General features: G+C 54.8%; 1 protein-coding gene across 4 annotated transcripts; it reads left to right on the plus strand.

Annotated features, from left to right (window-relative positions):
• Nucleotides 1–7465: 7465 nt before the first annotated feature.
• GSL (glutamine synthetase-like) lies at nucleotides 7466–14060 on the plus strand. 4 transcript variants are annotated; one of them, XM_046901955.1, is made up of 7 exons: nucleotides 7466–7634; nucleotides 8522–8697; nucleotides 9125–9286; nucleotides 10478–10624; nucleotides 11385–11512; nucleotides 12983–13182; nucleotides 13314–14060. In XM_046901955.1, exons 2-7 carry the CDS (start codon nucleotides 8532–8534, stop codon nucleotides 13633–13635), a joined length of 1125 nt encoding a protein of 374 aa, XP_046757911.1. In that variant the 5' UTR covers nucleotides 7466–7634; nucleotides 8522–8531; the 3' UTR covers nucleotides 13636–14060. The 4 variants fall into 4 exon arrangements, with proteins under 4 accessions (XP_046757911.1, XP_003642300.1, XP_004945849.1 ...); XM_003642252.6 differs by lacking the exon at nucleotides 7466–7634 and adding an exon at nucleotides 8239–8366; XM_004945792.4 differs by lacking the exon at nucleotides 7466–7634 and adding an exon at nucleotides 8352–8438.
• The last annotated feature ends 13294 nt before the right edge of the window (nucleotides 14061–27354 follow it).

Below are 27354 nucleotides of genomic sequence, written 5' to 3' on the forward strand. Positions count from 1 at the left end.
CATCGGGATAATCCCTTTTCGCTCCAGCAGGGAGCACAGCTCAAATGATTTTGATGCTGAATGCTTTTTCAGGTCAGTGTTCACCTTCCTGCCTTTCACTAACTGGCAGCCAGTACCACAAGTACAGCCACGGCCGGTTCTTGGTGTGGCCTCTCGTGCTGTGTGCTGTGCACCACCTCCACTTCAGACATCCGTTCTTAGGGAACTTTTGGGACCGTGGTCTCTATTTGCTTGCTATGAGCAAAATGCCTTTAAGCTTTTGATGCTTCAAGGTGATTCTTATTCCCTTCCGATATGAAGGAACATGGAACACCACTTCCAAAAGGCATTTGGTTTGCAAGGCAGACTCCATTTGTTCCAAGCTCTGAGCAAAGGTGAAGGTGCTGATATTTTCAGACTGCTGACCTCTGCTTCTTTTAGCTTTCAGGACCCTGATACCATTTTCTCCACCCCAATGTAAGCCCACAGTGGTTCCCCAGCTCTAAGCCCCGACTCAGCCCCGAAGCACAGCCACGTGCTCTGATCAGCAAATGGTTCCTCCCATCAAACATTGGTCTCCCATACCCTACCGACCAGTAGTGAGCAGCCACAGGTAGTGCTGTGGTGGCTGTGCAGCCTGGGAGCACAGAGCTCCCGGCTCCATGCAGCTCCACCAGCTTCTAGTTTAGCTCATGGTATTGAAGCTCTGTGAGCAGCACAGCAGTGCGGGTGCTGTGGATGAGGAGTTGCTCAAACACCCAAACCCACAGAAATGTCCTGCAGCACGGGGTGGGGTGGAGCACAGGGGGCGATGCCCGGCCACGGTGCAGCCAGGTTTAATGTTTGGATTAAACCAAAGGTTTCTTCCCAGCAGACACCAACCCCGAAGCACGTGTCAGGCTTTGCAAAGCACAGCAGTGCAGTGCTGAGGTTTGCATTGTGGTTTGACTGCTCTGCATCGTGTGGTGCTTTGTGTGGCACGTTGCACCGAGGTTTGCAGCGCGTGCTGCTGCATGGTGAGGGAGCAAAGCTGCTGCTGGCACAGGCTGAGGACAGCCTCCGGCCCACGGGGACCTGGCAGCCCCAATCCAGTATGTGGGCAGCGGGCACTGCCAGAACCTGCTCGCCCAGCAGCGCCGATGGCCGCAGCCCCACATTTTTGGTTGGTGACTTGCAGATGGGTTTCCTGTTTGGGAGACGATGGAGCGCAGCTGCAGCCCACGTGAGCCCACCGTGCCAAAGCCCAGCTCAGCCCTGCCGTGTCTGCCGGCTGCTGCCTTGGCTTGGTGCTGTTGTGAAAGTTTTCTTCCTGTTCCAGCAGCTCAGCGACCGAGAGCTGGGGCTGCTCATCACCAAATTAGCTTTAAAACAGGGGCAACGACTGTGCTCTCATCGTCGCTTTGGGATACGACTGGGGGGAATGAAGTGCTTTTCCAAGAAAATGGAAAACGTGCAGATTGGGCGTTGGGGTGGTTGTGCAGAGCCGGGAGATGGAGACTTCAGTGCCACACATCCCTCAGGCTGTGTGAACCGGGGCTTTGCGGTGCCTTCTGCTGCCCCAGCACTAACAAAGCTGCTCTGAAGCTCAGCTCCTGGCGAGAGGGCTCCGAACTCTGCAGTCAGTGGGTGCTCAGGCTGAGAAATGTTTGCTGGGCGGTCTGCGTGAAGGCCTTGGGTTATCCCCAGCACCACTTCTTGTTGACAAAAGCCATTCCCTGGAACCTGTCCCACTGCCTCTGCCCAGACTCATCGTGTCCGCAGCGCTGCTTGGCTGGGAAAGGGACGGTCACGAGTTGCTCCTAGAAGATATTGCTTTTCTCCCCGTTGTGCAGCCTTTCCAAGCTGAGCCTTGTTGGCGCTGAGGAGCAGGGAGGGGCTTCCCTTGTTGGTGCCATCTCCTCCGGCACCCCTGCAGTTGGGACGGCACAGCTCAGGGCAGTGGGAGGAGAGCAGAAGGAGAGCACAGTGTGTGTGCCTGGAGGGAGTGAGCCTTCCAAGGAGAAAAAGCAAAGCTCTGCACGTAAAGCTGCAGTCTGGAGCCACAGACTTGTGCATGCAGCTCCATCGTTTGCCCATCCATCCATACACCGCTCCATCCGCGTGTCTGTTTGTCCATCCAGCCACGTGGATCTCTATCCACATAGGGCTGGCAGGGCGAGGGCTGCAGGGTGTGCTGCGGGATGCTGTGGGCAGTGTCACCGTGGGGCGATAGGGACATTTCTGGGTGGAAATCCCACCCCTGGCAGTGCTGTGACCGTCCTGCTCTCCCTGCATCTTCCCACAGCCGAGCACATGGGAAATCTCAGTGGTTTTGGCGGAGTACTTTTGTTCCCTGTGCCATTTCTCCCCTTCCTCTCCTAGGATGAGCACAGCCCAGCGCTGCCCACCCACCAGGTGCTGCTGGAGAGGGGGAAATCCCACGTGTCCCCAGGGATGCCAGCTCAGCGCCCTGCTGTCTGCTGAGAGGGATGTTCTGCCTTAGCATCTGGGAGAAAAGACGCTGAGCCTCCTTGGGGCAGTGTGAGCTTCAGCCAAGATGTGAGCCAACCCCAACCACACAGAGCGAGTGCCCGGGCTTCAGCCAGGATCCCGGCGGATGGAAACCCTGGGTGACTGTAAGAGTTTGCTTTTGCTGACCTCCACAGGAAGCGACGTCCCTGCCCGTGCCAGGAGTGCTGGCTTTTCACACCGCTGGGTCACTGACACTGAGATCTCTGCTCTGGGAGCACCGAGCAGTGGGAGAGCCTCCCCTGCAGTTACTGTGCAGGCAGACAGAGGTGCAACGGAGGAGTTCAGTGCAGAGCCTTGCAGAAGGCAGTGCAATGGCCTTGCAGATACCAAATGAAGAGAGGGAGCAGAGGGGCAGCGTGCACTGACCGCTGCTGTGGGCAGCCCTCAGCCTGGTGCAGCTGGCAATGCAAGGTGCTGCTGATAAGCTAAGTGAGGGTGAATGCATGGGCACTCAATGGCTGCACCTCCCCCAGCACCCAGGGGTGATGCTTCAGGTGTGGGCAGTGCTCCCAGGGTGGGGTAATGGAAGGAGGCTCCATTTCAGCTCTGCAGTGTGCAGGTGGGGTTTGGGTCAGGGGCACGGGATGGGCACGCAGGGAGGCAGGGGTTGGGTTGAGGAAAAGCAGACTCACACCGCCCACATCTGCTGCTGGGATTAAAGCTAACGTGGATGGAGGTACTTTGATAGGGAACAGCAGCACTGCATCTGCTTGCAAAATGGGTTGAACCAGGCCAAACTATGGCTCTTACCGAGTCTGGCTGCTTGTTTTCACTTGGGCAGGGTGAGCTGCAGCCTGGGCAGGTTCCGTGCCCAAAGCACTCAGCACACCCGGCTGCTCCGCTGCAGGCTGACACAGAGCCAGCTTGTGCCAAAGCCAGCGTGTTTGTGCAAAGGGCTGCAACGAGGCGGCCTGTAGCAGCAAGAAACAAAACAAAGCTTTTGCCAAGGAAATCTCTCCCAGCTGCGCTGACGGCCCCGGAGCACCACGCAGCACTGTAGGTCTGCAGGTCCCTGCAGGTCCACTGTAGGTCTGTAGGTCCCATGTAGACAAGGCCAAGTGCTTCAGGCTGCAGGAATTGCCTCAGAAATGCACTGTTAGCTTCTGTACCTCGAAATTCCAGCTCCTGGAGTCGTGTGGCAAGGCTGCCATGCAGGGCACGGGTGGGAGGGCAGCGGGGTGAGGAGCGGTGGTGGGCCGGCTGCTGCTTGCCCTGTGTATCACTCACCATTGCTCATAACTAACGTGCATTACAGGGCTAATCTGCTCAGAGCTCTTTGTATGAGGGTTTCACTACAGTAAATGCTGATGGTAAAAAAAAAAGAAAGTGCCACTGTTCTGCATCGTGGTGAGGGTTCCCCATCCCTGCAGCAAAGTGCTGCAGAAGGAGCTGGGTGAGACCCCGGTGTGCATTCACCCACCCAGTCGGTCTGCTGCAGCTGTGTGTGCTGAGCTGTGCTGAGCCACCTGTGCTGCTGCCAGGTCTGCAAATTGGAGCTGCTCTGCTGGCAATCAGCCCCTGCTGCTTCTGCTCCCCGAGGCCATGCATGTGCTGCCTCCCCTTTCTTCCCCCCAGGTTTATTTCCTTTTAGCCTCAGGTGAGGGCTGTGGGATTGGAAAGGAAAACTCAAACGAGGACATCGGTGAGTGGTTGGGGTTTGTTTCTGCTGTTCTCTGTGCCTGGGACTGGAAGGGCTCCGTGGGGGCCCAGGGCAGGAATTGGGGCTGCAGAGGAGGGCTCAGGCTGGGAGTGGGGATGGTGGCCACCGGGGTGATGCTGGAGTGGGACTGTGGGCTGCCTGGGTGTGTTCTGCTGTGATGGATGGAAAGGATTACATGAGTGTGTATAGGATGTGTGCACAGGGGAAGGTGTAACTGCTACTTGAATGAGGAGAAAGCGGTTTGGGTGCAACCATCCCAGCATAAGGAGATTTGTGTTGCTTAAATGTGTTTCAACTGTGAAGGCAAACTGTCGGCTCAGCTGTTTTGTGGGAAAAGTGTAAAAGTGAGCGCGCATCGCAGGGAAGCGCAGATTCACCCCTGAGCCAACATCTCCCGGCCGCGGTGCTGCACAGCGGGATCAGAGCCGTGCAGGCGGGGTGGGATGGTGGGTCATGCTGTGCTTCCAACCCCACCTCCACAGCCAGCTCAGTCCTGCTAAACCCTCCTGCACCGACCTGACCCACGTGAGCTGCATCCCGCCGCCCCCAGCAGCATCCCCTGCAAATTATGGCAGGCCTGCCGGGGAATGCACGCACGGCCTCTTTGCAGCATCCCTCTTGCATTTCCTCACCTCTGGAAAACTGCCCCTTCCTGAGAGGTGCGTAGGAAAATCCCTGCACGCCCCCGGCCCCCTGCCCTCTAATCCCTTTATGGTGTTTGTGCTGGGCTCCCCCGTGCTGAAACTGCTCTTTGCCTTCGCTCTAATCTCCCCATCTAAGAGTTTGGGCAGGGCACAGCGCAGCACGTGCTCTGCGGAGCAGCTGGACCCCGACCAGATGGAGGGAACGCTCTCACCTGGGGCTGCAGGCGATGATTTTGGGGTTTCCCTCACAGCGATGACTGACCAGGGCAAAGCCTCTGATTCCCGGAGGGTAATTTTGGACAAAGCCCAGGTTCTCCATCCTGACAGCTCAGTGCTGCGCTGTGCCTGGGGGGAATCAAGCAGTGGACAAAGCTGCAGCCCCAGGAGCCCATCACCCCTCTCCAGCAACCAGCTTGTGCTGGGGAGAGTACGAGCAGTGAGAGGTCCCTTGTCCAAAGTCACTCTGGCTTGCACACATTTAACCCATTCTTGACGAAGCGTGTCGTGTTCCTGGTGTTCCTTCAACCTGGAAAATTTGCTAAGGCTTTATTAATCCCTTTGGTGTATCTTGGCAAGGCTGGGAAATGCCGGTGCTGATAAAGCCTCAAAGTCAGGGAGATAACACCTGGAAGCATTCCAGCCCTGGGCCTACGGGGGGTGTTGGCTGCAGCCTCGCACCCAAACTCGGTGCTGGGAAGGGGGAACTCAGCATGGAGCCGCAGCAATGAGCGCAGAGCCGGAGCTCACCCCGAGCATTGCAGCCACTTTGAGGAGCGACGTCTCACCCAGAGCCCAGCTCTGCTCCTCCTGCAGCCCTACGGCGGGACAGATCCCCCCCGAAACAGCCTCTGGAGGTTTAATCTGCAGCCATTTGCAGACACAAGGACATCCCCGCTGCTGCCTCCGCCGCTCCGTCCTGCTGACCTTGGGTGGGTGACGCATCCCGGGCGCTGGTTAATGTTTGCTGTGCCTGTCGCAGGCAGGAGACCGCTGTTTGCAAAGAGCTCGTCACCTGCAGGGGGAAATGTGGTTCCAGGGGCTCAAGGATCCAGGTTGGAACGGTGCACCTTGAGTTTACGCTAAGGAAATGGCTGGAATTAGACCGTGGTGAGGGAAGACTTGATGCAAAGTGGACGGCACGAACCAAACAACCGGCTGTTCCACACTGTGTGGCAGCAATACCTCACAGAAAGCCCTAGCAGGCTTTCGCTGCTAATTAACAACGTGACATCGGGTATTTGGTGAGCTGCCCTGCTGGTGGTGCTTGGGGCTGGGATAGGACCCTGCACTTGCAGGCTGGAGCCGTCCCCGCTGCCCTGAAGCGGCCATAAACGCGCCCTGTTTGCCCTCCTGCTGGGCTTTGACCGGGTAAGGGATTAAGTGCTGTTTATTCTGTCTTCCCACTTGGGGTATTTTGGTGCTCGGCACTTCCAGCTCTCCAAAAATAAGCTTCCCTCCCCGAACCACATCGTTACTACTGCTCATCAGCGCAGCCTGCACTTTGTGCTGTTCCTCCATCTTTCTGAGCCCGCTGTGTATGCGCACGTGGGGCATTTCTGGACACATTCAGGAGGAAAAATCAGAGCTTTTGTAGGGCGTTGAGTGAGAAGCCAAAGCACTGCAGATATCGGCTGAGCCCTGGCACTGCTCAGCTCACGTGAAGGCGTCGCTCCTGCCAAGAGACCCATCCAGCACTGCAGGGCTCACGCCCAGCACTGACCACCCCTGGGGCTGTTTCGTGATGTTTTCCCAGGGCTGAGGCTGCGGGCTCTCCATCCTCACCCCATGGAGCCATGGAAGCTCAGCATCAGCCTGGAGGACAGGGACACAACCAGGGCAGCCATGCAGGAACGCCTCTGGGCGCCTTCCTGCACACACCCCCAGGTGCACACTTCCTCCTGGGCTGCCTCCCTGCTCCCAGCCAGCAATGAGGAAATGCTGGGCCCTGCAGACACGTTTATGGACACGTCCCCAGAACACCATGTGGAGGGGGGGGTGGCTGTCTGGAGCTGCATGCTTTGAGGGTGTCCTGCAAAAGGAGCCCCTGAATGACCCCTGGTGCAGGGGGGGCCACACCGGGGAGCCCCACACCCTCTGCCACCGCTGCCCAGCTGCCCTTGGGCATATCCTGGGTGCTGACCTCCTCCCAAGTGACGTCCAGGTGCCACTGATGTCACAACCCAGGGACCCAAATTGCTAATTATGTCCTGCCTCCGTGCCCGTCAATCTCATTTCCTGGTGCTTGTGCAATCTCAGATGCTTTCGTCTTTCTTCCCGGTTGCTGATCTGGCTGCGGGAGCAAAACACCTCCAGAAGAAAACCAGAGCTGTGGGTGGGTGCAGGGGGGGAGTTTGCTGCCGAAGGGTTTCTCAGCTGCCCGGGTGGCATGGAGACGGTTCGTTGTTTTGCACAAAAGCATTCATGGGGTGAGTCAGGCAGCAGAAAACATGGCTTTGCCCTGCAGACCTGGCCGGGTAACGAGGCCCTGAGCTGCCTGGGAGCCCGGGCATGTCTGAAAATATTTGTAAAACTGAAAAACAGGGGAGATGTGAGCGCTCAGCCAGCCCTGACAGCTGGGACCTTGGAACCTCCCTTCCTCCCCCCAGAAAAAGCAATACTGGGAGCTGCCCATGCTGGCTGCTCGTGCTGTGCTTGCACCCACTGGTGTGGTTCAGCGCTGCCTGCATGGGTACCTGGGAACGCTGTGATGCTGCGTCTGTGGCAAAGCAAAAAGGCAGCACGGCCTGTTTAACTGATCTGCTTGAGAGTGGCTTTTCAGAAGTTGCCACTATATCGAAATAATCTGCTGCAGCTCACACCTGTTCGCTCAGCTCTTGCAGGTAACCCCACATCGGGGCGGCATTGCTTCGTGCGGGTGGGTTTCATTTTAAAGGTCTCAGTGATGCTGCAGTGCTTGAGAACATAAAGCGTTGGACCGGAGCTGAGTGCAGAGCTGAGGGGAGATGGCAGCGCTGTGCTCAGCCTCCTGCAGCCCTCAGCACTGCTCTGCTCTCCAGGACAGATGGGTGCACACCACCAGGTGCTGTGCAGGGGTGAACCCACAGCAGCAGGAGGGAGTGGCAAACGAGAGTTAAATAAACGGGACCTAAAAGGCGGGCAACGAGAAGGGGAAGGGTCTGCAGGGCACAGAGTGTGAGGAATGGCTGAGGACCCGTGGATTGCTCGGGACGGGGCAGAGAAGGCACAGAGGAGGCCTCGCGGTGGCTCCTACAGCCCCTCATGGCAGCTCCTCACCAGCACTGCTCTCAGACACCGGGTGTGCGTTTGGGCGCTGCGGGGCAGGGCTCCGTGACCCCCGGGAGCCCCACGGATTCGGGGTATTCCCCGATCCCACGATTTTGCAACGGCGATATTTTGATGGGGAAACGCTTGCGGCTGCTCTGAGTAACGCTTTAACAAACAAACCCGGCAGCGACCGCTCCCGCAGGCAGCGGTATCGGGAGGAAGCAACAGCCCCGCACCGTCCCACCAGCCCGGGGCGGAGCCCCCCCCACCGCACCGCCCCCCGCCTATAAAGGGCGGCGGCCGCGGGCACCGGCAGCGTTGGGCCGGTGAGCGGCGGGGCCGCGGGTTCGAATCCCGCGGGGGGACGCTGAGCTCCGGGCGCAGCGAGGACTTGGAGGGTCCGGGGGGCGGCTGCTTTCGGGGGGGGAGCAGGGAGGGGGAAAAAGGGGCAAAGGGGTGATGCCACGCTCCACTCCTGCAGGGCCGTCGCCATGTCGGTGTCACACAGCTCCAGGCTGAACAAGCTGGTGCGGGAGCAGTACATGAGGCTGCCCCAGGGCGGGCTGGTGCAGGTCACCTACGTCTGGATCGACGGCAGCGGCGAGGGCGTGCGCTGCAAGAGCAGGACCCTCGATAAGGAGCCCAAGAGCATTGAAGGTAACCCCGCCGCCTCTCCTCTGCTGGCTGTTGGCATGGTGGATGGGCTGAGCGTGGCCATGATTAAGCGTTGAGGTGCTTTGGGGTGGTGGTGCTCACCTGTGCTGGCTGTGCGGTGCAGGCGATACCCGGTGCAGCTGCTGCACAGGGTTGTTATGTAAAGCGGTAATGTAAATATCCGGCTGCAGTGTGCTCAGCCTGCAAGCTGTCATTAGCCCTGGGTGGGAAGGGGAGCGTGAGGTCCTCACCATGAGCAAATGGGCACGGGGCCATGCTGGTCCGTGGCACACTGCGAGCCGGTCCTGTGCCCCCATGCCCTCCTGGGTGCCTCCCTCTGGGTCTAAGTCAGCAGCCCCTCACGCCTCCCCCCTGTGAGATACCACCTTTCCAACCCCGCTCCTCTCTCTGCCCCCCTCCCGCCTCACAGATGTCCCCGAGTGGAATTTCGATGGCTCCAGCACAGCGCAGGCGGAGGGCTCCAACAGTGACATGTTCCTGGTGCCCGTCTGCATGTTCAGGGACCCCTTCTGCCTGGACCCCAACAAGCTGGTGCTGTGCGAAGTGCTGAAGTACAACAGGAAACCCGCAGGTGAGCATCGGTGTTATTATTGTTAATAATTCCTAATGCCAGTTGCCCTGGGATGATTTGCAGTGCTGTCTCTCTCAGGGGACTGCTGGCTCTGATGCTGGTCTTTGTTGAACTGCACTGAGCCCTTGGCCTAAGGCACTGAAATGCAAGCACCACGGGTGTGTGCAGGGATGTGTTTTGGAGGTGCTGCAACAATCAGGAGCGCAGCAAGGAGGCTGACGTCCCTCGGGCAGAAGGGACGGGGTGAGCCGGGGACTGATCCTGAGCGCACCCAGCCCTGCGGGGCTGTGCAGAGCGCCGGTGCTCTGTCTTGTAAATAAGAGGGAACCGCAGCTGGGAAGTGGTGCTCAAAGCACTCGGGTGGAAACGGCAGCGTGCGGTGACGTGCTGCTCGGTGGCCGCTCACTCTGCTGGTGGACGGCTGCAGGAGGGGAACTGCAGGCAGGAGGTGGCGCGGTGCAGTCGAGCACAGGGTGTCCTTCTGCAAGCACAAGGACTTATCGGCGAGGGCAGAAGTCTGCGGTCCCGGCAGCCCGTTTGTCCATCCGATAAAGCTGCAGTTGGAGGAGGGGAGCCTTAGAGGAAGGGTTTCGGTTGGGATCCCTGCTCGGAGGGAAGCTTTAAGCAAGGTGACAGCTCACCTTGAGTGCTGGAGTTGGATTTGGGCCCCATGAAGTACCTCATGTGTCATACTGTCCTGCTCCAGGGCCGGTTATGTGCTGCTCCCAAAGCCCTGGAGCTATGGGGATGAGGACTAAACTGAGGCTGAGGATGGGAGCAGAGACGTAATGGGAGGTGTGCAGTCCCTGTTCCCAGCTGTGCCAGGTGCCTGTGGGACAGGGCTGGGAGATGTGTCCTTGCTGTCTTCATGTGCAAGAGGAAGACGAGGACGATCCTGGCTGGACGTGGGGATCTTAGAGGTCTTTTCCAGCCTTAATTGTTCTATGATTCTATGGACCGGAGGTTGTGGTTTCATGAAATCACTCCCTGAACCTCCTGAGTCTGTGGCCTACTGCTGTGGCCATGCAGTGGCTCTGCAGGGAGGAGCCCGGTGAGTAGAAAGCGCTGCAGGAAGGGGAATTCGCTCACTGCTTTCCTTGGGGCTTCTGTGGGAAGAGCTGGGCGGTGGCTGGGACTCAGAGGGATGGGGCTGAGCACGGCCAGGTCTGACTGCAACCACTCTGCTCACAGAGACCAACCTGAGGCACACCTGCAAGAAGGTGATGGATCTGGTGAAGGACAGCCACCCCTGGTTCGGGATGGAGCAGGAATACACACTGCTGGGTGTCAACGGCCACCCCTACGGCTGGCCTGACAACGGCTTCCCTGGCCCACAGGGTAAGTGCCTTCCTGAGGCCCCAACCCCAATGCTCAGCCCATGGGGAATGCAATCCTACAGCAGGCATCCCCGTCCCAGCCCCATCCCATCACCAGCGCTTCCCTGTGGTGGGTGGAAGGAGGCCTGGAGCTGTTTCACCGCTGCCCCGTGGCTCACGTGAGCCAGACCCCATTGCACAAACAACTCTTGGCTGCACGACTTGTTTGTCAAGGGCTGGAGAACTCGGCCGGAAAAATCTCCCCACGGCTGTTGGCGAAAGGACCGGCACCTCCTGGGAGGGGGCCAGGGGTTTCCCAACCCGCCTTACCCAGCCCGGCACTGGGAAGGGCTGTTTGCAACAGCTCCCTTCCCCCGGGCGGGGAGGAGGTCTTACCCTGGCAGTCTGAATGAGGAAGAGCCCTGTGAAACCACAGCCTGCTGACTCTTCTAAGCACAAACAATGCCAGCTGTTGTCGGAACAATGTCTGGAGCCTGAAGTGTTCGGAGTCAGGGTGGTGCCGCGGGGCACATCCAGCCGAGCTCTGCTTATCTCTTGGTCGCCCTCCCGTGCATAGCCAGTCCTGTTGAGCCGCATAGATAAGGCTGAGGTTGCACCACCACTGGGCTCTGGGTCGGGGGTTGGGGCACTGATGCACCGTGGAGGGCAGCACCGTTTGATTCCCATAAATTCTCTGCGACCAACACTGGTCCCCATGCCTGGGTTGGTGAGATTTCCTCCTCACTGCTTTATTTACCTGATGCCTTCTGCCTCCTCCCCAGGCCCTTATTACTGCGGGGTTGGAGCAGATAAGGTGTACGGACGTGACATTGTGGAGTCCCACTACAAGGCTTGCCTCTATGCGGGCGTGAAGATCTGCGGCACCAACGCCGAGGTGATGCCCTCCCAGGTGGGTGCTTGGAGGTGCTGACCGTGAGGATGCTCTGGGTCTGCTTCCCCCAGATGCATGTCTCCTGTCTCCCCGTGGGGGATTCCCTGCTGTTGGGTCTCCAGTGGTGGATATGAGTTGGTGTTGCTGGCCTAACCCTGCAGCATCAGTGCCAGCCAACCAAGATGGCAGCAAACCAAGCTGTGGGTGCCCATGTCCTGCCCTTGGGTCCTGAGGACCTTCCTGCAGCACAGTCTTGGGCATGGCTGGAGGGGATTTGAGTAGTCAAGGTGTTATCTCAAAGCGGTCCCTGATTGCATTATGCATGTAGCTAGGCTGGCTAGTGGCAATTGGACCCTCCCACTGATAAGCGGGGCCTTGTTGCCAGGGGGCTGAGGCAGGACATTACAATTGTAATGAACCTGCTGCTTGCCCTGACATGATCAGTGTCCCCTCAGCTGCTCTCAGCACCCTGTGATCCAGCTGTGCCGTGCCAGTGGCTGTGGTTGTGTCACTGCTGCTTAGTCACCGTGGGTGGCGCAACCCTGTCCCAGGAAGGACACTTAGGGACATCTTCAATCCCATGCTGTCGTGGATAGGTCTTTGCACAACTCTGGTTTTAGCAGCAATTTAGGGTTTATTAATGCTTTTATGATAAATCACAAGGTTAGGTTGCATGAGACTTAAGAGCGCTTCATCAGCACTTAATCATTAGCCAGTTGAAGGCAGTGATTGCTCAGAGAAGCTGTGGGTGCCCCATTGGTGCCCCATTCCTGGAGGTGCTCAAGGCCAGGCTGGGGGGCCCGAGGCAGCCTGATATGCTGGGGGGGCACCGAGCCCGCTGCAGGGGGTTGTAACTGGATGATCTTTAAGGTCCCTTCCAACCTAAACCATTCTTCGATTCTACAATTCAGTGCTTCAGTGGAATTTATTACAGCTGAATACCACAACCTGAAGACTTGAGAATGGCCAAGTTCAAATGAAACACTGCAGGGTATTGGAGGGGATGTTCCTAAACCCTCAGCTGCGTGCTCTGGACCTTCTTCCCCCGGTGCATTTCTCACCTTCCCTTTCCTCAGCTCTCAGTGGATGGTGGGATCTGTCCCCAAAGGGCTCCTTTTCTTCAGTGTTGGTCAGCAAGGAACCTGAAGAAGCTGACCCTGAGGCGTCCCATTCCTGGGGAAGATCAGGGATCATAGTCTGCTGTGGGCCTTGGGAGCTCAAGGGGCTGCTGTCTTAGGATCCTTATTTATAGGACCTCGAGATAATTGACTTCAGTCAGAAAACTTTCCATTCTGGCCACAGTTCAGGTGAGGCAATGCTGGAACTTTCCACCCACTGCACAGTTCCGGCACCCAATGGATTGCACAGTGATCTATAAAGCTCAGCCGTTCCCCGCGCTGTCAGCTGTTGCTGGGGGTAACGGGGGCAGGAGCTGCCCCACCAGGTGGCACCAACATGACCCCCACACGCATTCTCTTTCCCTTCCAGTGGGAATTCCAGGTAGGCCCGTGCGAGGGCATCGAGATGGGTGACCACCTCTGGATGGCTCGCTTCATCCTCCACCGTGTCTGCGAGGACTTTGGGGTTGTGGCCACTCTGGACCCCAAACCGATGACCGGCAACTGGAACGGGGCCGGCTGCCACACCAACTACAGCACCGAGGAGATGCGGAAGGAGGGAGGCCTCAAGTGAGTCCTTGGGGCCGCAGCCAGGAGGGCTGGGGCAGTGCATCTGATTGTTTTACAAGCCACTTGTCACACGTGATGGCTTGAGTATATCCCTGTGCCAAACCTGACCCCCATCCATCCATTCCCCATAGACACATCGAAGCCGCCATCGAGAAGCTGAGCAAGCGGCACGACTACCACATCTGCGTCTACGACCCGCGGGGCGGCAGGGACAACTCCCGGCGGCTCACCGGCCACCACGAGACCTCCAACATCTTTGAGTTCTCTGCTGGAGTGGCCAACCGTGGAGCCAGCATCCGCATCCCGCGCCAGGTGGGCCAGGACGGCTTTGGCTACTTTGAAGACCGGCGGCCAGCGGCCAACTGCGACCCCTACGCGGTCACCGAGGCCATCATGAGGACCACGGTGCTCAATGAGACCGGGGTGGAGACCAAGGAGTATGCTGAGCACTGAGGCCGTGGGATGGGTGAGGGTTTTCATGTTGACACTAATTGTGCCCGTGCTCTCGGCTGCGAGCTCAGACTCTTTAGAAACCTCGCTTCTGGTTTTGTGAAACGTTGCCTTAGCAATCTTATATATTTTATAGTAAGAGGGAGGGGCCCAACCCATTTTCTCAACCACTTTTTCTGGTTCCTGGTTTTAGGTCACACCTGGGAGGTTTGGTTTTTTGGTTTTTTTTTTTTTAGAACTTGGATTGAATTTTTTTCCTTCTGATGGACTTTACACTGTGATGTACATAGATTCCTACATGGAAGCTGCAGCTGCTGCTGTTTGCACCTGGGCAGGGTGTGTGCTTTTTTTTTTTTCCCCCAGTATCTCTGTTGCAAGGAAATGATAATAAAGAATTTTCCTGGCTGCGTGGCAGCCGTGTTATCCTGCCACGGGTGCATTTTTCTGTACCTCCAAGAGCTTCATGCAGGATTTAGTTTGGGTCTTGCTGACGGGTTGCTGCTGCTGGGAGCAGGCAGTGCAGGAGCTGAGATGCTGGAGGAGCCCTGGGGCAGTTTTAGCTGCTGCAGGGGCTGTGCTGCCCCATTTGCCGCATCCAAAAGCTCATCTTCCCCCCCATCGTGATCCCCACAAGGCAAACAGAGAAGCACGGCCTGAGCAAACAGTGGCCGGGGGAGCAGCTGGCGGGTGTTTACACTGAGCTGCTGAGTCAGCACTGCACACAGCAGGTGGGGTCAGCCCTTAGGAACACTTGGGGGTGAGCAGTGGAGCTGAGTGATGCCCCCACTGCACCCCCAGGGTGAGGGCCCTCTGCAGCTCAAGTGATGCTCTGCTCATCCCCAGGGATGCAGTGTTGGTGTCTCTGATCTTAGAAGGCCGTGAATTTCTGAGCAAAACCCTTTGGTGTCACTTCAGATGGCCACGGGCAGGATGTGGATGCGAGTGAAGGGGATGGTGCACAACCAGTGCCTGTTCTCCAACCGCAGGATCCCCTGTTGGGTGGCACAGGCTGGTCCTGAGCATGAGCATGGCCACTGGCAGCAGTTACCCAGAGGGGATGGGGTACTGGCTTTGGGGATGGACGGGGACAGAGAATGATCTCACATCTGCCCCAGTGCTATCAGGAGGATGTCGAATCTTGTTTTGCTTTTTCCTGTGAAGAGATGAGCCCAAACTGCAGATCTCAGCTCCCTCCTGCTGGTCACAGCACTGCCAGAGGAGTGGGAGAGATGGCAGTGGGAGATGGAGATGCTGCTGTGCCCCAGACCTGTGTGCAGCCAGGAGCCCTTGGTGTCTCTGAGCCGTTCGGTAAATGCAACCTGCTCCCCACACTAACAGGAACACGTTTTCCTCCCAGAAATTGCCATTCAGAATTTGTAATGCTCTTCATCCAAACCACAACGCTGTCTTGTTTTCCTCTCGTTTCTATGATGTCTTTAATGGGTGATCTGAGCACTGGGACAGTGACTGCTGCCTGCAGCTGGAAAATCAATAAAGAGCTAAAACTGGAGCAGGAACACGCTCATGTTCCTTTCCCTGTACAAGTGGTTTTAAGTACAGAGCTGTACCACTAAATCTGGAGAAGCATGGAAATTTGCATTGCCAGCATACAAACGCCTCTGGCACAGCACCGTGTGGGGTACATCCATCCCTTTGTGTCTGTTCTGGGTCTCACCCTGCGATTCTCCCCCACTGGAGCTGTTCGGGGAGGACAAGAAGGCTCCAGGGACTCCTGAGGCCGCAGGGGCCGTTCCCAGCCCTGCACGCTGCCCACAGGGGATGCTGTGGTTGCTGTGTGCTTGGACGCTGCTGGCTGTCCTTTGCCAGGATGTAGATCTCGCTTGTACTTTTTTGGGGGTCAAAATGGGTCAGAAACCATATTTTATGGATTTTTTTTTTTTCCCTATAGCAGGAGGATTTCCAGCCACAGAGCCAGCACCACAGGGGAAACAAGGACATGGGAACCTGCTCTCAAGAACTTTTCTAACAACTTGGCTGCTGCAGGAGGAGGGTTGTGGGGCTCAGCTGGCAGTGCGGGCGCTGGGGACAGATGCAGCCCTCGGGTCGGGGCTAGAGGCCGCAGCGAGCAGCCAGCATCCCCATCCGTATGCTCACACCATGGCCGGGCACCACAGTGACTGACAGCAGTGAGGGAACCCCACGCGAATCCCAGCCCAGGAGGGGCTGCTGGGTGCTGGGGGTACTGCCAGAGGGCTCGGCTTTGCCTTGGGGCACCACCTTCACCCAGCGCTGTCTCAAAGGGGCACCCCGAGAACAGCCGCCTCCCGGGGTCGCATCCTGCGCAGGGAGCGCTGCGGGTTCCTCCGGGTGCGGAGCTCTGCAGGGGCTTTGCTGCCCTCAGCAGGCTCTGGGGCGAACGGCAGCGAGCGCAGCCCCAGGACCAGCCCCGGCCCCTCCCGCCCCACATCAGCGTTCCCACCCGGCGCCCCTCCGGCAGCGGGGAAACAAAACCCATTTGGGGTTTATTCCCGCACCCCCGGGTCGCCCCGCAGCTTCCTCTGCCCCCAGAGCTCCTTTCATCAGTCCCAGTGCGTTATGCTGGTTTCAGCCAAGGTCTTTGGGATATATTATTTAATTATTATGATTTTGGTAATGAAAAGGACCCGAGAATTACAATTCTGATGCTAACAATGGCATTACTGAAAGCTGCTGGGCAGAAGTGGGGAGCTCCAGGTAGAATAAAGGCTTCAACTGAAGTCAGTAATAACCTCTTTTTTTCCCCCTTCCCTGTCTCCCAGCCCTCACAATCTGCTTGACTCTCTTTATCTCAATAAGCATTTAAACAGCTCCAAATTAGACCTCTGGAAAATGGAACTTCATTCCTTCAGAACTTCAGTCTGGCCTTTAAAAGCCAGCAATAATGTTTTGGTTCTGTATGAGAGCATCTTTGATCTCAGAGGCTCTCAGCTGCGGGGAGCGCAGCTCAGCACCAGCAGCTCTCTGCCATTGGAATGAAGCTGTAAGGGGAGAGATGCAGGCAGGGGTTCATCTGGGGATGGTCAGCCCCGGTCCTGTGCTCACCCCAAAGCAAATCTATCTCCTCTGACATTCTCCTTGGGAACCCAGCACCTCCCCAGTCGCAGTAACAGCACAATAGAGCTGGATGAGCTGTCACAGTCCCCTGTGAGCAGCAGGCTGAGGGCTGCAGAGTGTTAGGAATTGATCAGGAGCTGCCCAAAAAGCAACGATAGGCTGTGACGGCCCTTAGCAGCCTCAGCTGTGCCCTCACTCATGGGCCTGGGGCTCTATTTAAGCTCAGACCAGTAACCTTGCAGGGAGCTGGACTGATGGTCTGGATGTTTGGTTGCACTTATCTGTAGCCTCTGGTTTGCTGTGTTTGAGAGCAGAGGGATGGGGTCCTGGGTGGTGAGACCCTGCCCTACAGCTGTGGTGTCCTCACTGTGCCCCAGCACAAGGAGTGGGAGAAGGGTAAGCTTGGGGGGCTGTGCATCAGGGCAGTCCCAGCTACAGCATGTGGTCAGGTCTTCATGGCTGTGTCCATGGGAGGAGCTGGGATACTACCATGTGTCCCCTCCAGAGAAATCCTCTGGCCACGAATGGGTTTGAGGAGGACATGATAAAAATAGCTGTAGGTAGAGTTGGGTTTAAAATATCCCGTGTGCAGGGGTGATGGATGCTGCTGGGAAACAGGGCAGTGAGTGGGAGAATTAGGTTTGCCCTAAACACATCTGAGCCTCAGCTTATGGGAAACCAGGGAGGAGTGGGAAATGCAGCAGTGAGGGTGGTTCAGGGAAAGCAAGAGAGATGTTAGCAGGTCTGGCAGCGGCTGGTCTGCAAGGAGAGCTCCAGGGAGAATGCTGAAATAGATCAGTTTGGGGCTGCCCTGCTACAAAGGGTCTGCTCTCAGATGGCTCTCTTCTGCAGGGCTTAATCCTGGGCATGTGCCCACATCATGCCTGGGGTGTTTCCACCTCGTGCACACTCACGGCCCATGCTGTCACTGTTGTCCTGGTTGTGTTGAACCAGGCACACCACATCCTTCCCTCCTGGTCCTGAGCCAAGGGTCCTGTGGTTTATCACACAAGATGTGTGATGCCTGATGTGTCCTTCTGCCATCTTCCAACCTTCTGGGAAGGTCCCTCTTCTTGAATCCTCCAGTGCAAGGGCTTTGCTATTCCCAAATAACCCAGTGAAAGAGCCACGAAGCTGCAGGCTGCAGAAGCACCAGTGCTGTATGGTTGCTTCGTAAAGATGGGCTGTGGACCTCACCAACCTCACTGTGTGCCACCAGTTGGCAGGTGATGCTCAGTGTGCGCTTCCAGCATGGGCAGTGCTTCTGTCAGAGGTGGGGCAGTGCTGGGACAGGCCCTGGAGGCACTAATTAATGGTGCTTAGGCTGGGGCAGGTTTGTCAGAGGTGACTCACCTGCTCGTGACAAGCCTGCTGACATCAGACCACTGGCCTCTGAGCTCCCGGAAACCCAAATTAATGATGATGGAAGGGAAAAATCTTGTGTGAGACAGCCCTGGCAGAGGGAGGTTTGGGCTGAGATGACTTATAGTGTATGCCTGGGTCTGGGAGGCTTCTGGGCCCATGGAGCTGCGCTGCTGATGTCCCCCAGCCTGAGCCTTGGGAGGAGTGTGGGGGCTGTAGGGTGTCTCCACCTCATACTCTTGGTCTGGGGGGCTGCCGTGACCCCAGTGTTTGCTCTCCTCTCTTCAAGCCCCTCATCCTGAGTTATGGGGAGAGTTGGGGGGTTTCTTGGTAACATCTTGTCCCTGCTATTTAGTGCAGGGTCCATCCCATAGCTTTTATCATCTAGAAGGGGATGCGTGGCCTGATTAAATTAATCCTCACTGGGGACTGCTGAGAGGTGCTGGGATCATTCCTGGCAGCTGTGGTCATCCTAGATAGCACCACTGACCCTGCCCCTCTGCTGCAAGTTATCTCCTTGGCGGTTAGCAGTGTGGGATGACTCCTCAACTGTTTCTGGGAGGGGAATGTGGTGGATTTAGGTGAAAGCTCTGCAGCAGGTGAGATGGTGGACTTTGCACAGGAGTGGCTGATAAGCCACCATGGGGAGCCCATGGTGGAGTAGCAGTAAGGGCAGTACCGAGTGCCAGGAGCCTGGGAAAAGCTGGGCGCTGCTGGCTGCTATGGTGGTGCATGCTCTCCCAGCTATCTGGGCTGCCTTGCTGTTACAGGGAAAGAGGAATGGAGAACTGGGTAGTGATGGAAAAGGAGACGTGATGTCACACATAAGGTCCAGGTGTCTTGCAGCTCAGGCAGTGATTGGGTATGGCTGGGCATCCCACTGCTATTGAAGCCACTGCCTGCTCAGGATGGTAAGCATGTGGGTACTGGTCTGCCTGTAGGGAACACAAATACAAACAGTTTTACAATGAGAAAGAAGTGCAAAATACATACACAAGCCCAGCCCTAAATTTCAATTGGACTTCTCAGACGGGATCCTGCTGGGATTGCAGAGCAGGTGGGTGAGTCCTTCCATCCCCAGAGCCCACAGACAGACTGCAGTCCCCTCTGCCTGAGCTGTGATACTGACATCGTGGGGAAGGGAGGACAGACATCCCACCTTCTCCCCCCTCCTCCAACCCCACAGTGAGCAACACAGCCTCTTCCAGTGAAGGAGATCAGAAATCCCAGCAGTGACTTTAGAATTATAGTAATAATAATTGATGCCTTGCTGCTCTCTAAGGATTTTCTAGCAGGTTTGCCAGGTGTTGGATAGGTGTTAAGCAATTAAAGAAATAACACCTATGTAATGGGGACAGATGCCAACTGTGTTATAGGCTTGCAGTGGCTCAGCTGGGGGCTCTCTCTATCCCCTGATTTTCTTTGGTTTTGGGGTGAAATTAAGTGGGAGGAGCTGTTCTAGGAGAGGTGGCCCTGAATGGGCTTTTTCCTGCAGAGGTGGGGGTTAATTTACGGAAGAAAAGCAGGCCAAGAGCATCTGGTGTTGCCTATGGATGCTCATCTGGTCCCTAACAAAGAGACATAAATGTCACCATGCGAGCTCAAGGGCTTGCACATATCTGTGTGCATCTGGGGACAAACCTTAATGCATCAGCTCTGTGTGTGTCTGTATGGGGGAGGCTGCTCCTGCAGATTTCCATCAATACACGAATGCCAGTATGTGGGCTTGCATAGACACAAACCAGCACAGCAACGTGGGGGCTGGAAGAATGCTTTATAGGAAGAGACTTGAAGGGCTCAAATTGTTTGGTTTATCAGAGAAATGGAAAGATGTCTTGATTTTAGTGCCTAAGTGCTATCGCAGGGAGAAATTACTCAGCACTAGAGGACTGTTTAATGTCAGGGAAAGGCAGAACAAGAACCAGTGCTTGAAGCAGAAGCCTGCCAAAGTTGGACTAAAAAGCAGGCGTGCATGTTAGCAGCGACAGGGATGAGCAGCAGAAGCAAACTGCCAAGGCATTTGCCAGGATGTTTTTGTCTCTTCGTGAAGGGTGGTTTTGTCTCTCTGGCAGAGATGCCTCAGCCAAATTATTCTTTGATCGGGCATACAGCATGAGGGTAATCGGATGACATTTATTATGCTGTTACAGCCCCTTAGTTGTTTGTTTTTCCACTTCTTTGATTGATGCTTGAGGTCCTGGCTCAGGACATGAGGGCTGCATGGTGCAGAGATGGAGCCCAATGCTGCTACCTGGACTCCTCACACAGTTTTGAGGGCTGGCGTCTCCTGGCTCTGCTTGGCAGGTTGCTCCCATTGCTCACTGCTCTTCTCCTTAACCCCAGGAGTGGGTTTTGTGGCTCTGGGTTTCCTGGGGAGATGCAGATGTGGATTCAGCAGTGGCCATGGGCTGCTGGAGAGCCATGGGACATCCAAATCTTAGAGCTTTGTGCAGCAACAGTGGGACACCTAGCTGAAATGCCACCATGTGGCCTTGGGGAAGCTGTCTGGTGGAACGCAGGCACCCGCAGAATGGAGATGAGGAGCGTGGCTGTGTTCTCATGCCAGCAGAGAGGGAGGGTGTGTGGGAAGTGTGGCAGAGCAATGCTAAACACTGTGTGAACTGATGAAAGGTGTCAGCCCAACACAAAGGAGTAATTATTGTTGCTGTTACTATCGGGTGACATGCCCTGCTGGCCAGGGAACTGGCAGAGAAGCAGCCAGGTACTCAGCAAGGCAGGGCAAGTGATTTGGAAAGGTGTATAAACATAATAAATCATTAATATATGGCTTTTCTGTGTAAGTACATGTGTAAAAAAAAAAAAAAAAAAAGTTACGAGTGATATACACAATGTACATATCAGAAATGAGCCCTCCAGGGGTTCTCTCTTCAATTGAATAGTTTTAGCCCAAAGGAAGCTTAAGAAATGCAGTGGCCAATTCCTGGGATTGTGCCCTTGCTGCCTTCTCTCTTCCTCACTCACAGCAGTCCTGCAGCCTGATGTTTTGGGATGCCGAGGGTTGCCCCCAACCAACAGCTCAGCTTCCCCACCCAGTTGCCCAGCAGGATGGGGGAGAGGATTGGAAGAGCAAGAGTGGGAAGGCTCCTCGTCTCCTTGTAGCAGAAGGAGGAGAGGCCAAAAGAAGAGCGGCTGTGAGGCCAGGATTGCCCCATCTCCCCGGCAGTTGTGCACCCTGAAGTGACGCAGCACATGACGATGACATTGCAAGCTACAAATTGGCCCAGAGATAACGTGCTACTGCCTCACCCAGGAGTGCTCACATCAGGAAAGCTGGTGCCAGTCACTGCCAAGCCAGGGAGGCGATGGCCTGATGTGGGGGAAGCTGAGGCACGGTCAGGTGCAGCATCACTGTGCACAGCTGTAGGACAGCAGGTAGAGAAGAACAAATTTAAGCCTCAGGAAAATGCCCATGATTTGTCCATGAAGCCTTCTGCACACATATATACGAGGCACGAGACTTGCAGCTGATCGCTTCGTGGGCATGCTCTGTGCTCTGGGCCTGGCCTCTCTCCCAGGGTTGATGGCAGAACTGTCTGTGCTGTGGGCAGAGCACAGCTCAGGTGCCAATGGGTGTGGTGGCTTTTTGCTGCATGCTTTATCAAGAAATTTCATGTTTCTTAATGGTGGTGGAATGTGGTGACACGCGAAAGGAAAATTTGAATCTACAGCTGGGATTGACATTTAATTTTCCTTCTTTCTTTCTTTCTTTTTTAGACTTTCCCTTTTAATAGTGGAAAAAAAGGGGAAGGGAGAACAGACAGAACGAAGAGGAAGTGAGAATTCCCAGAACAAAGCCTTCAAAACAACTTTAAGCAAAACAATGGTCCAAAATAGCAGGGAAGGGGATCTTTTGCAGCTTATCCAACATCACTGCCTTTTTTCCACCCACTCTGCATCTCAGTGCCTGTGACCCTGCAGGCAATTAGATAACACGGGTGACTCCAGGGCACACGTGAATGAGCAGGGAGGTAGGAATGCAAACAGGCGTTTAGCAAATCCCTCCTGAACTGAGCACTGCCATGCCACGTACAGGGAATGGCAGGTGCCACAGCACTGCAGGGCTCACGTATTGGATTATGCCCATCTCGTTATGTTTTATAGATTGCTAAACTGTGGTCTGGGAAAGGACCAGCACCGTGGTGTCGCTGCCGGCCGCCTCACAAGAGCTCCTGTGTTTGTTGGGATGCACAGTGCTGTCTTGCAGTGCTGTAGCTGTGCAGCAAGCACATGGCTGGAGCTAGGATGCCTTTGTTCAGCTCCTAGCGCAGGAATCCCTTTAATGCACTTTATGACCTTGAGCGAGTAACTTCATCATGCTTAAAAGTACTTTCCCTCAAACAAAGAGTATAAATCTCAGTGCATCAAGAGAGTTGCAGTGCAGTGTGTAAGGGGTTTGGTTTCAGCTCAGCAAAGGGCTTTTACAATAATGAGCTGCCACACCTTACTGTTCAGCATCCCGCTGGGACAAGGGTGGTGGTGCTGCCCCATGATGGGCACAAGCATGGTACAGCCACTGAGTGGCCTAACAGTGTGCAGAGCTCTGGGTCTTCAAATGTTTCCCATGAGGAAAACAGGTTCAGCAAAACCTGATGTAGCACAGGGTGCTTCTGCTACCCCTCTCTTGTTTGTGTTGGTTGGCTGTTTTTTCGCTGGCAATACCACCTGGGGAGGCTGGGAGGGAACTGAGCTGCGGAGGCTGATGACAGAGGATGCAGGCTCATCTTACAGAAAGACACTAGAGAAAAGTGGCAAAACAAAAGCTAAAAGGGCAGTGCAAGGAGAGCGGCTTATGGAAGCATCTGAGGGTGTGCACCACAGGAGAAGATGAGCTACTTAAATTGTTGGCACAAGCCCATCAGGGTGTTCGTTTCCTGCGATTGATGCACAGGCTGGAAAGAAAAAGTAGCTTTTAAGCAGCGGAGGAGTAAGGGCCTGGAAGGGCTTCTCAGCAGGAGCCCTCTGTGCTGAGAATACACAAACTGTTCTCAGGCAGTGCTCAAACCCCTTCAGTGGGGTTTTACGCTGTGACACCCACCGTAAGGTGACCTGGGAGGCTCCTGCAGCTCGGGCTGGTGTCACTGCAGGGCCGGCCATCCTGCTGGGTGTGTGCTCTGCGGATAAACGGGTAAACAGCCCTTGTTACGCTTATTCATTCCGCCCGTGTACACAACCTGCTTGTCATCAGCCGGGAGGCCTCTCTGGGAGGTGCCTTTCCCCAGCACTGTGTTTGGTGCTTGCTGTGGAATAAAGAAATAGCAATTTATATATATATATATATATATATATGTAGGGCAAATGAAGGTGATGACAAAGCCTTTATTTAAGAAATAGGCACACGAGGGAAAGATATCAAAAAGAATCGACTCACCCCTCCCGGTAGCAGTGCGCAGCCCGAGCCGAGCTGAGGAATGTGTCCCTCCCCCGTTCGTACCGCCGCGCCGCCGCACTCACACACTCACAGAGCCCACCCATTGGTTCAGGCTGTGACCCTGGAATTCCACTACACTCCACCCCTTCACAGCATGAACCAATGACTGAGCAGGTAGGGGGTGAGCCCCTGCAACCTGGTGGCCCAAGACACAATGCGCATCGCGACGCATACACAACACCCGCCGCAATATAGGATGTCAAAACAATAAAGGCAATCAGTGGCAGTCCCCTTCACGGTTCTGTTGGGCCAGTACTTGATGTTCTTTCTCGAGGCGTATCTTTTTCAAGGACCAGTAGCGCTTCTGATTCATGCTCTCCAGTCCCTAAAAGTTCAGCAGTGCGTCACAGGGTGTCATGATGTTTCCTCATAAGCGTGTTTGAGTGATGTTGCTCCTGCGGGCCATCCTGTGAACTTAAAACCTCAAGGGGAGTAAAACAGATGTTTAATAGGTACGAGGAGGGGTAGGTCCGCCCTCCATGGTAAGATGCAGGCTGTATTTCGGTCTTGAGTCAACACCTCTGCCTGTATTGGGGCACGTCCTGGCCTTCGATACCACACTCTTTGGCCCGAAATCTGCGACTGAATCACTATATCGGGTACCAAAGGGGGGGTTCTAATTTGCCACATGGACATGATTAATGTCCCCCTTGCAATGAAAACAGGGGTGTCAACTATTACCTCTGTTGGCCATACACCGATTACTGAAGGGTTTACTGATCCCCCAACCTCTAACAATCTCCCCCAAGGTGCAAGGAGACCACACCATTTTGGTCCTGCTTGCACCTTCCAAGGCCATTTTACCTTGTGTCTCCCGGGCTCTAGGTCATCAGGGGCAGGGAGCAGAAGATTATTCATTGTGCCAACTTGTGGCTTGAGTGAGGTGTCCTTGCTTGTAATTTGTATCCTAAGTGGGGAGGCCCAAGTTGTCTGCAGCATTTTTAAAGCACTGGGTCTGCCATCTCTTGGTCTCTCATTCAAGTCTCGCAGGGTTTCATAAAGCCTTTTGGTCCACCCCTGCAAGGACTGTGAATCTGCCTTCAGAGCAGCCTTCAGGATCCCATTGTATCTTTCTATTAGGCCTGCTCCTGTTGGATTGTAGGGCAGGTGAAACCGCCATTCAATGTTATTGTCTTCAGCCCACTTCTGCACAGTTGCACCTGTGAAATGTGTACCTTGATCACTCTCAATAACCTCAGGAGTCCCGTATGATGCCATCAATCTAGTTAGAGCTTTGATGGTATTGGCTTGGTTTGCCTTTGCTACAGGATAGGCTTGCATCAGTCCACTCGCTGTATCGACACAAGTTAGGGCATATCTGGCCCCCTCAGATCGAGGAAGGGGACCTATATAATCGATCTGCCATCGCTGTAATGGGTTGTGTCCTCTAGCGAGATGGGCCGTAGTTTCCGGCAGAGGTCTTGGTCTCATTCGCGAGCAAGCGTCACAGTCCTGACATGCCTGGACAATATCTGGTAACTGTATGGGCAACCCCCATGCTTTAGCTGCTGCCCACATGGTTTTCTGTCCTGCATGCCGTAATTTCCGATGCAGCCAGTGAGCTATGTCTTCTGATGGTGTACTTCCCAACCATCGGACTCGAGCCAGTGTGTCAGCTTCATCATTGCCTGGTGACTGCAAGGGTTGATGTCCAGAGACGTGGTATGCTCGTACGGTCCTGTGCCTAACCATGTTCCATATATCAACCCACATATCTTTGCCCCAGATAGGTCGGGCATGGATTGTCCAATCCTGAGTGGCCCACTGTGCTATCCAGAGCGTGAGCCCTCGGTAGACTGCCCAACTATCTGTGCAGATGTTTAGTGCACTGTTGCCAGGCTCTTGAGTTATCACCATCCACACAGCTCGTAGCTCAGCCCACTGGCTACTTTGTCCATCCCCTTCTTCAAACCATATTGTTTCAGTTGAGGGATGGTATGCGACAGCTCGCCACCTACTTGGGTTCCCTCTGCTGGATCCATCTGTATACCAGGCATCTTCTGGGATAGGGTATTTTCCCTCCTGTACAGGACTCTTTTCTGGACAAGTAACCACTATTTCCTCAGGTGTCTCGCTGTGATATGTTACTGGCCCAAGTATCTTTTGAAGTTCTTCCTTCAGTGGAGATGATGACAGGCGGCTTCTTTGGCTAAGATAGGCAACCCAGCGTGCTACTGTTTGTGATTGGGCCACCCCGGTCTTAGGAATGTGAGTTAGGTCTTTTACCCACCCCTGAATTGGTAAAGTTGTTTTGACAATAACCTCTGCGGTCTGAGTTATTGGTTCTACTGCCTGCAATGCAGAATAGGTAGCCAATAACTGCTTTTCAACCATGCTGTATCTCTCTTCTGCTCCATGCCAAATCTGTGACCAGAACCCAATTGGGATTCGAACAGAACCCTGGCGCTGCCACAGCCCCCAGCCAAACCCTTCTTGGGTCACATGCACATCTAGTTCGGCTGGAAGGGTTGGATCAAATATACCTAGCGCCTGGGCCTGTTTAACAGCTATTTTTGCTTGCTGGAAGGCTTCTTGTTCTGTTCTACCCCAATCCCATACTTGGCCTTTTTTTGTTAATCGATATAAGGGTTTTAGCAGTTGTGCTAAGTGGGGAATAAAGGATCGCCAATATCCTAATATACCCAAAAACTCCTGCAACTGCTTCGGTTTCGTAGGAACCGGGAACGCTTGGATCTTATCAATGATCGCACTGGGTAACACCTTAGTCTTACCTGACCAGACAACACCCAGGAATTTAACTGATAGCCCTGGTCCTTGTACTTTTTGTGGGTTTATAGCCCATCCTTTTTCCTGTAAATAAGTAATTAATGATGGTACTGTCTTTTCTAATGCCTCGATTGAGTCAGATGTTAACATCAAATCATCAATGTAGTGGAACATTTTGACAGTAGATGGTTTGTTCCAATTTGCCAAGTCACTTGCCACCAAATTATGACAAAAAGTAGGTGAATGCACGTACCCCTGAGGTAGAACTTGAAAAGTCCACTGCCTGCCCTCCCACGTGAATGCAAACTGGTCTTGGGACTCCTTAGCAATTGGAATGCTGAAAAATGCATTTGCTAGATCCAGAACGCAGTGGTATGTTTCTATTTCTCTACTTAATGTATCCATGAGGGAAGCGATGTTGGGTACAGCTGCATGGATCGGTGGCGTGACTTTATTTAGTTCTCTGTAGTCTACTGTCATTCGCCACGTACCATCTGGTTTCCTGACTGGCCATATGGGGGAGTTGTATGGGCTGTGTGCAGGTCTAATAATCCCTACTCTCTCCAGCTCCTGCACAGTCTTGGTAATTTCTTGTTGCCCACCCGGGAGTCTATACTGCTTTGTATTTGTGATCCGGCGTGGTTGTGGCAAACAAATAGGTTCAATTTCTGCATGACCCCTTATGATTGCCTGCACTGCCCGGATACTAATACATCTTTCCCTTAATCTGAACTCTCCCACAGTGGTTTGGAGAGTCAAACCCGACAGGATATCAATCCCCAATATATACTCTGGAATTGGGGCAATAGACACCTTGTACTCCCGGGGTGGTAGACGCCCAACCCCCAATTTCAACCATGTTTGTGTTACGGGGATCATCTGCCCCCCGAACCCACCTATCATTGCCTTAGAGCCTGAAAATTGGTTTGGGTCACCATATATAATTGATGTTTCTGCCCCAGTATCTACTAATGCCATAACCCGCTGTACATTCTTTCGGGACCAATGAATCGTTAGTTCAACGTAGGGTCTCCGGTCTCCTCTGGAGACCCTAGTCTTGGGGAATTTTGGCTCCGCTGTCAAGCCATCAGCTGTGCAATCCCTAAGTCTTTTTCCTCTGATGGCTCAAC

The sequence above is a fragment of the Gallus gallus genome, chromosome 17, assembly GCF_016699485.2.
Source record: "Gallus gallus isolate bGalGal1 chromosome 17, bGalGal1.mat.broiler.GRCg7b, whole genome shotgun sequence".
Lineage (NCBI taxonomy): Eukaryota > Metazoa > Chordata > Aves > Galliformes > Phasianidae > Gallus > Gallus gallus.

Bases quoted from the DNA above. Each gene is read 5' to 3' on its own strand.
- GSL (XM_046901955.1), top strand. From the start codon at position 8,532: ATGTCGGTGTCACACAGCTCCAGGCTGAACAAGCTGGTGCGGGAGCAG. The intron at 8,698-9,124 runs GTAACCCCGCCG...CCCGCCTCACAG, and splicing joins GGAGCCCAAGAGCATTGAAG to ATGTCCCCGAGTGGAATTTC. The intron at 13,183-13,313 runs GTGAGTCCTTGG...CATTCCCCATAG, and splicing joins CGGAAGGAGGGAGGCCTCAA to ACACATCGAAGCCGCCATCG.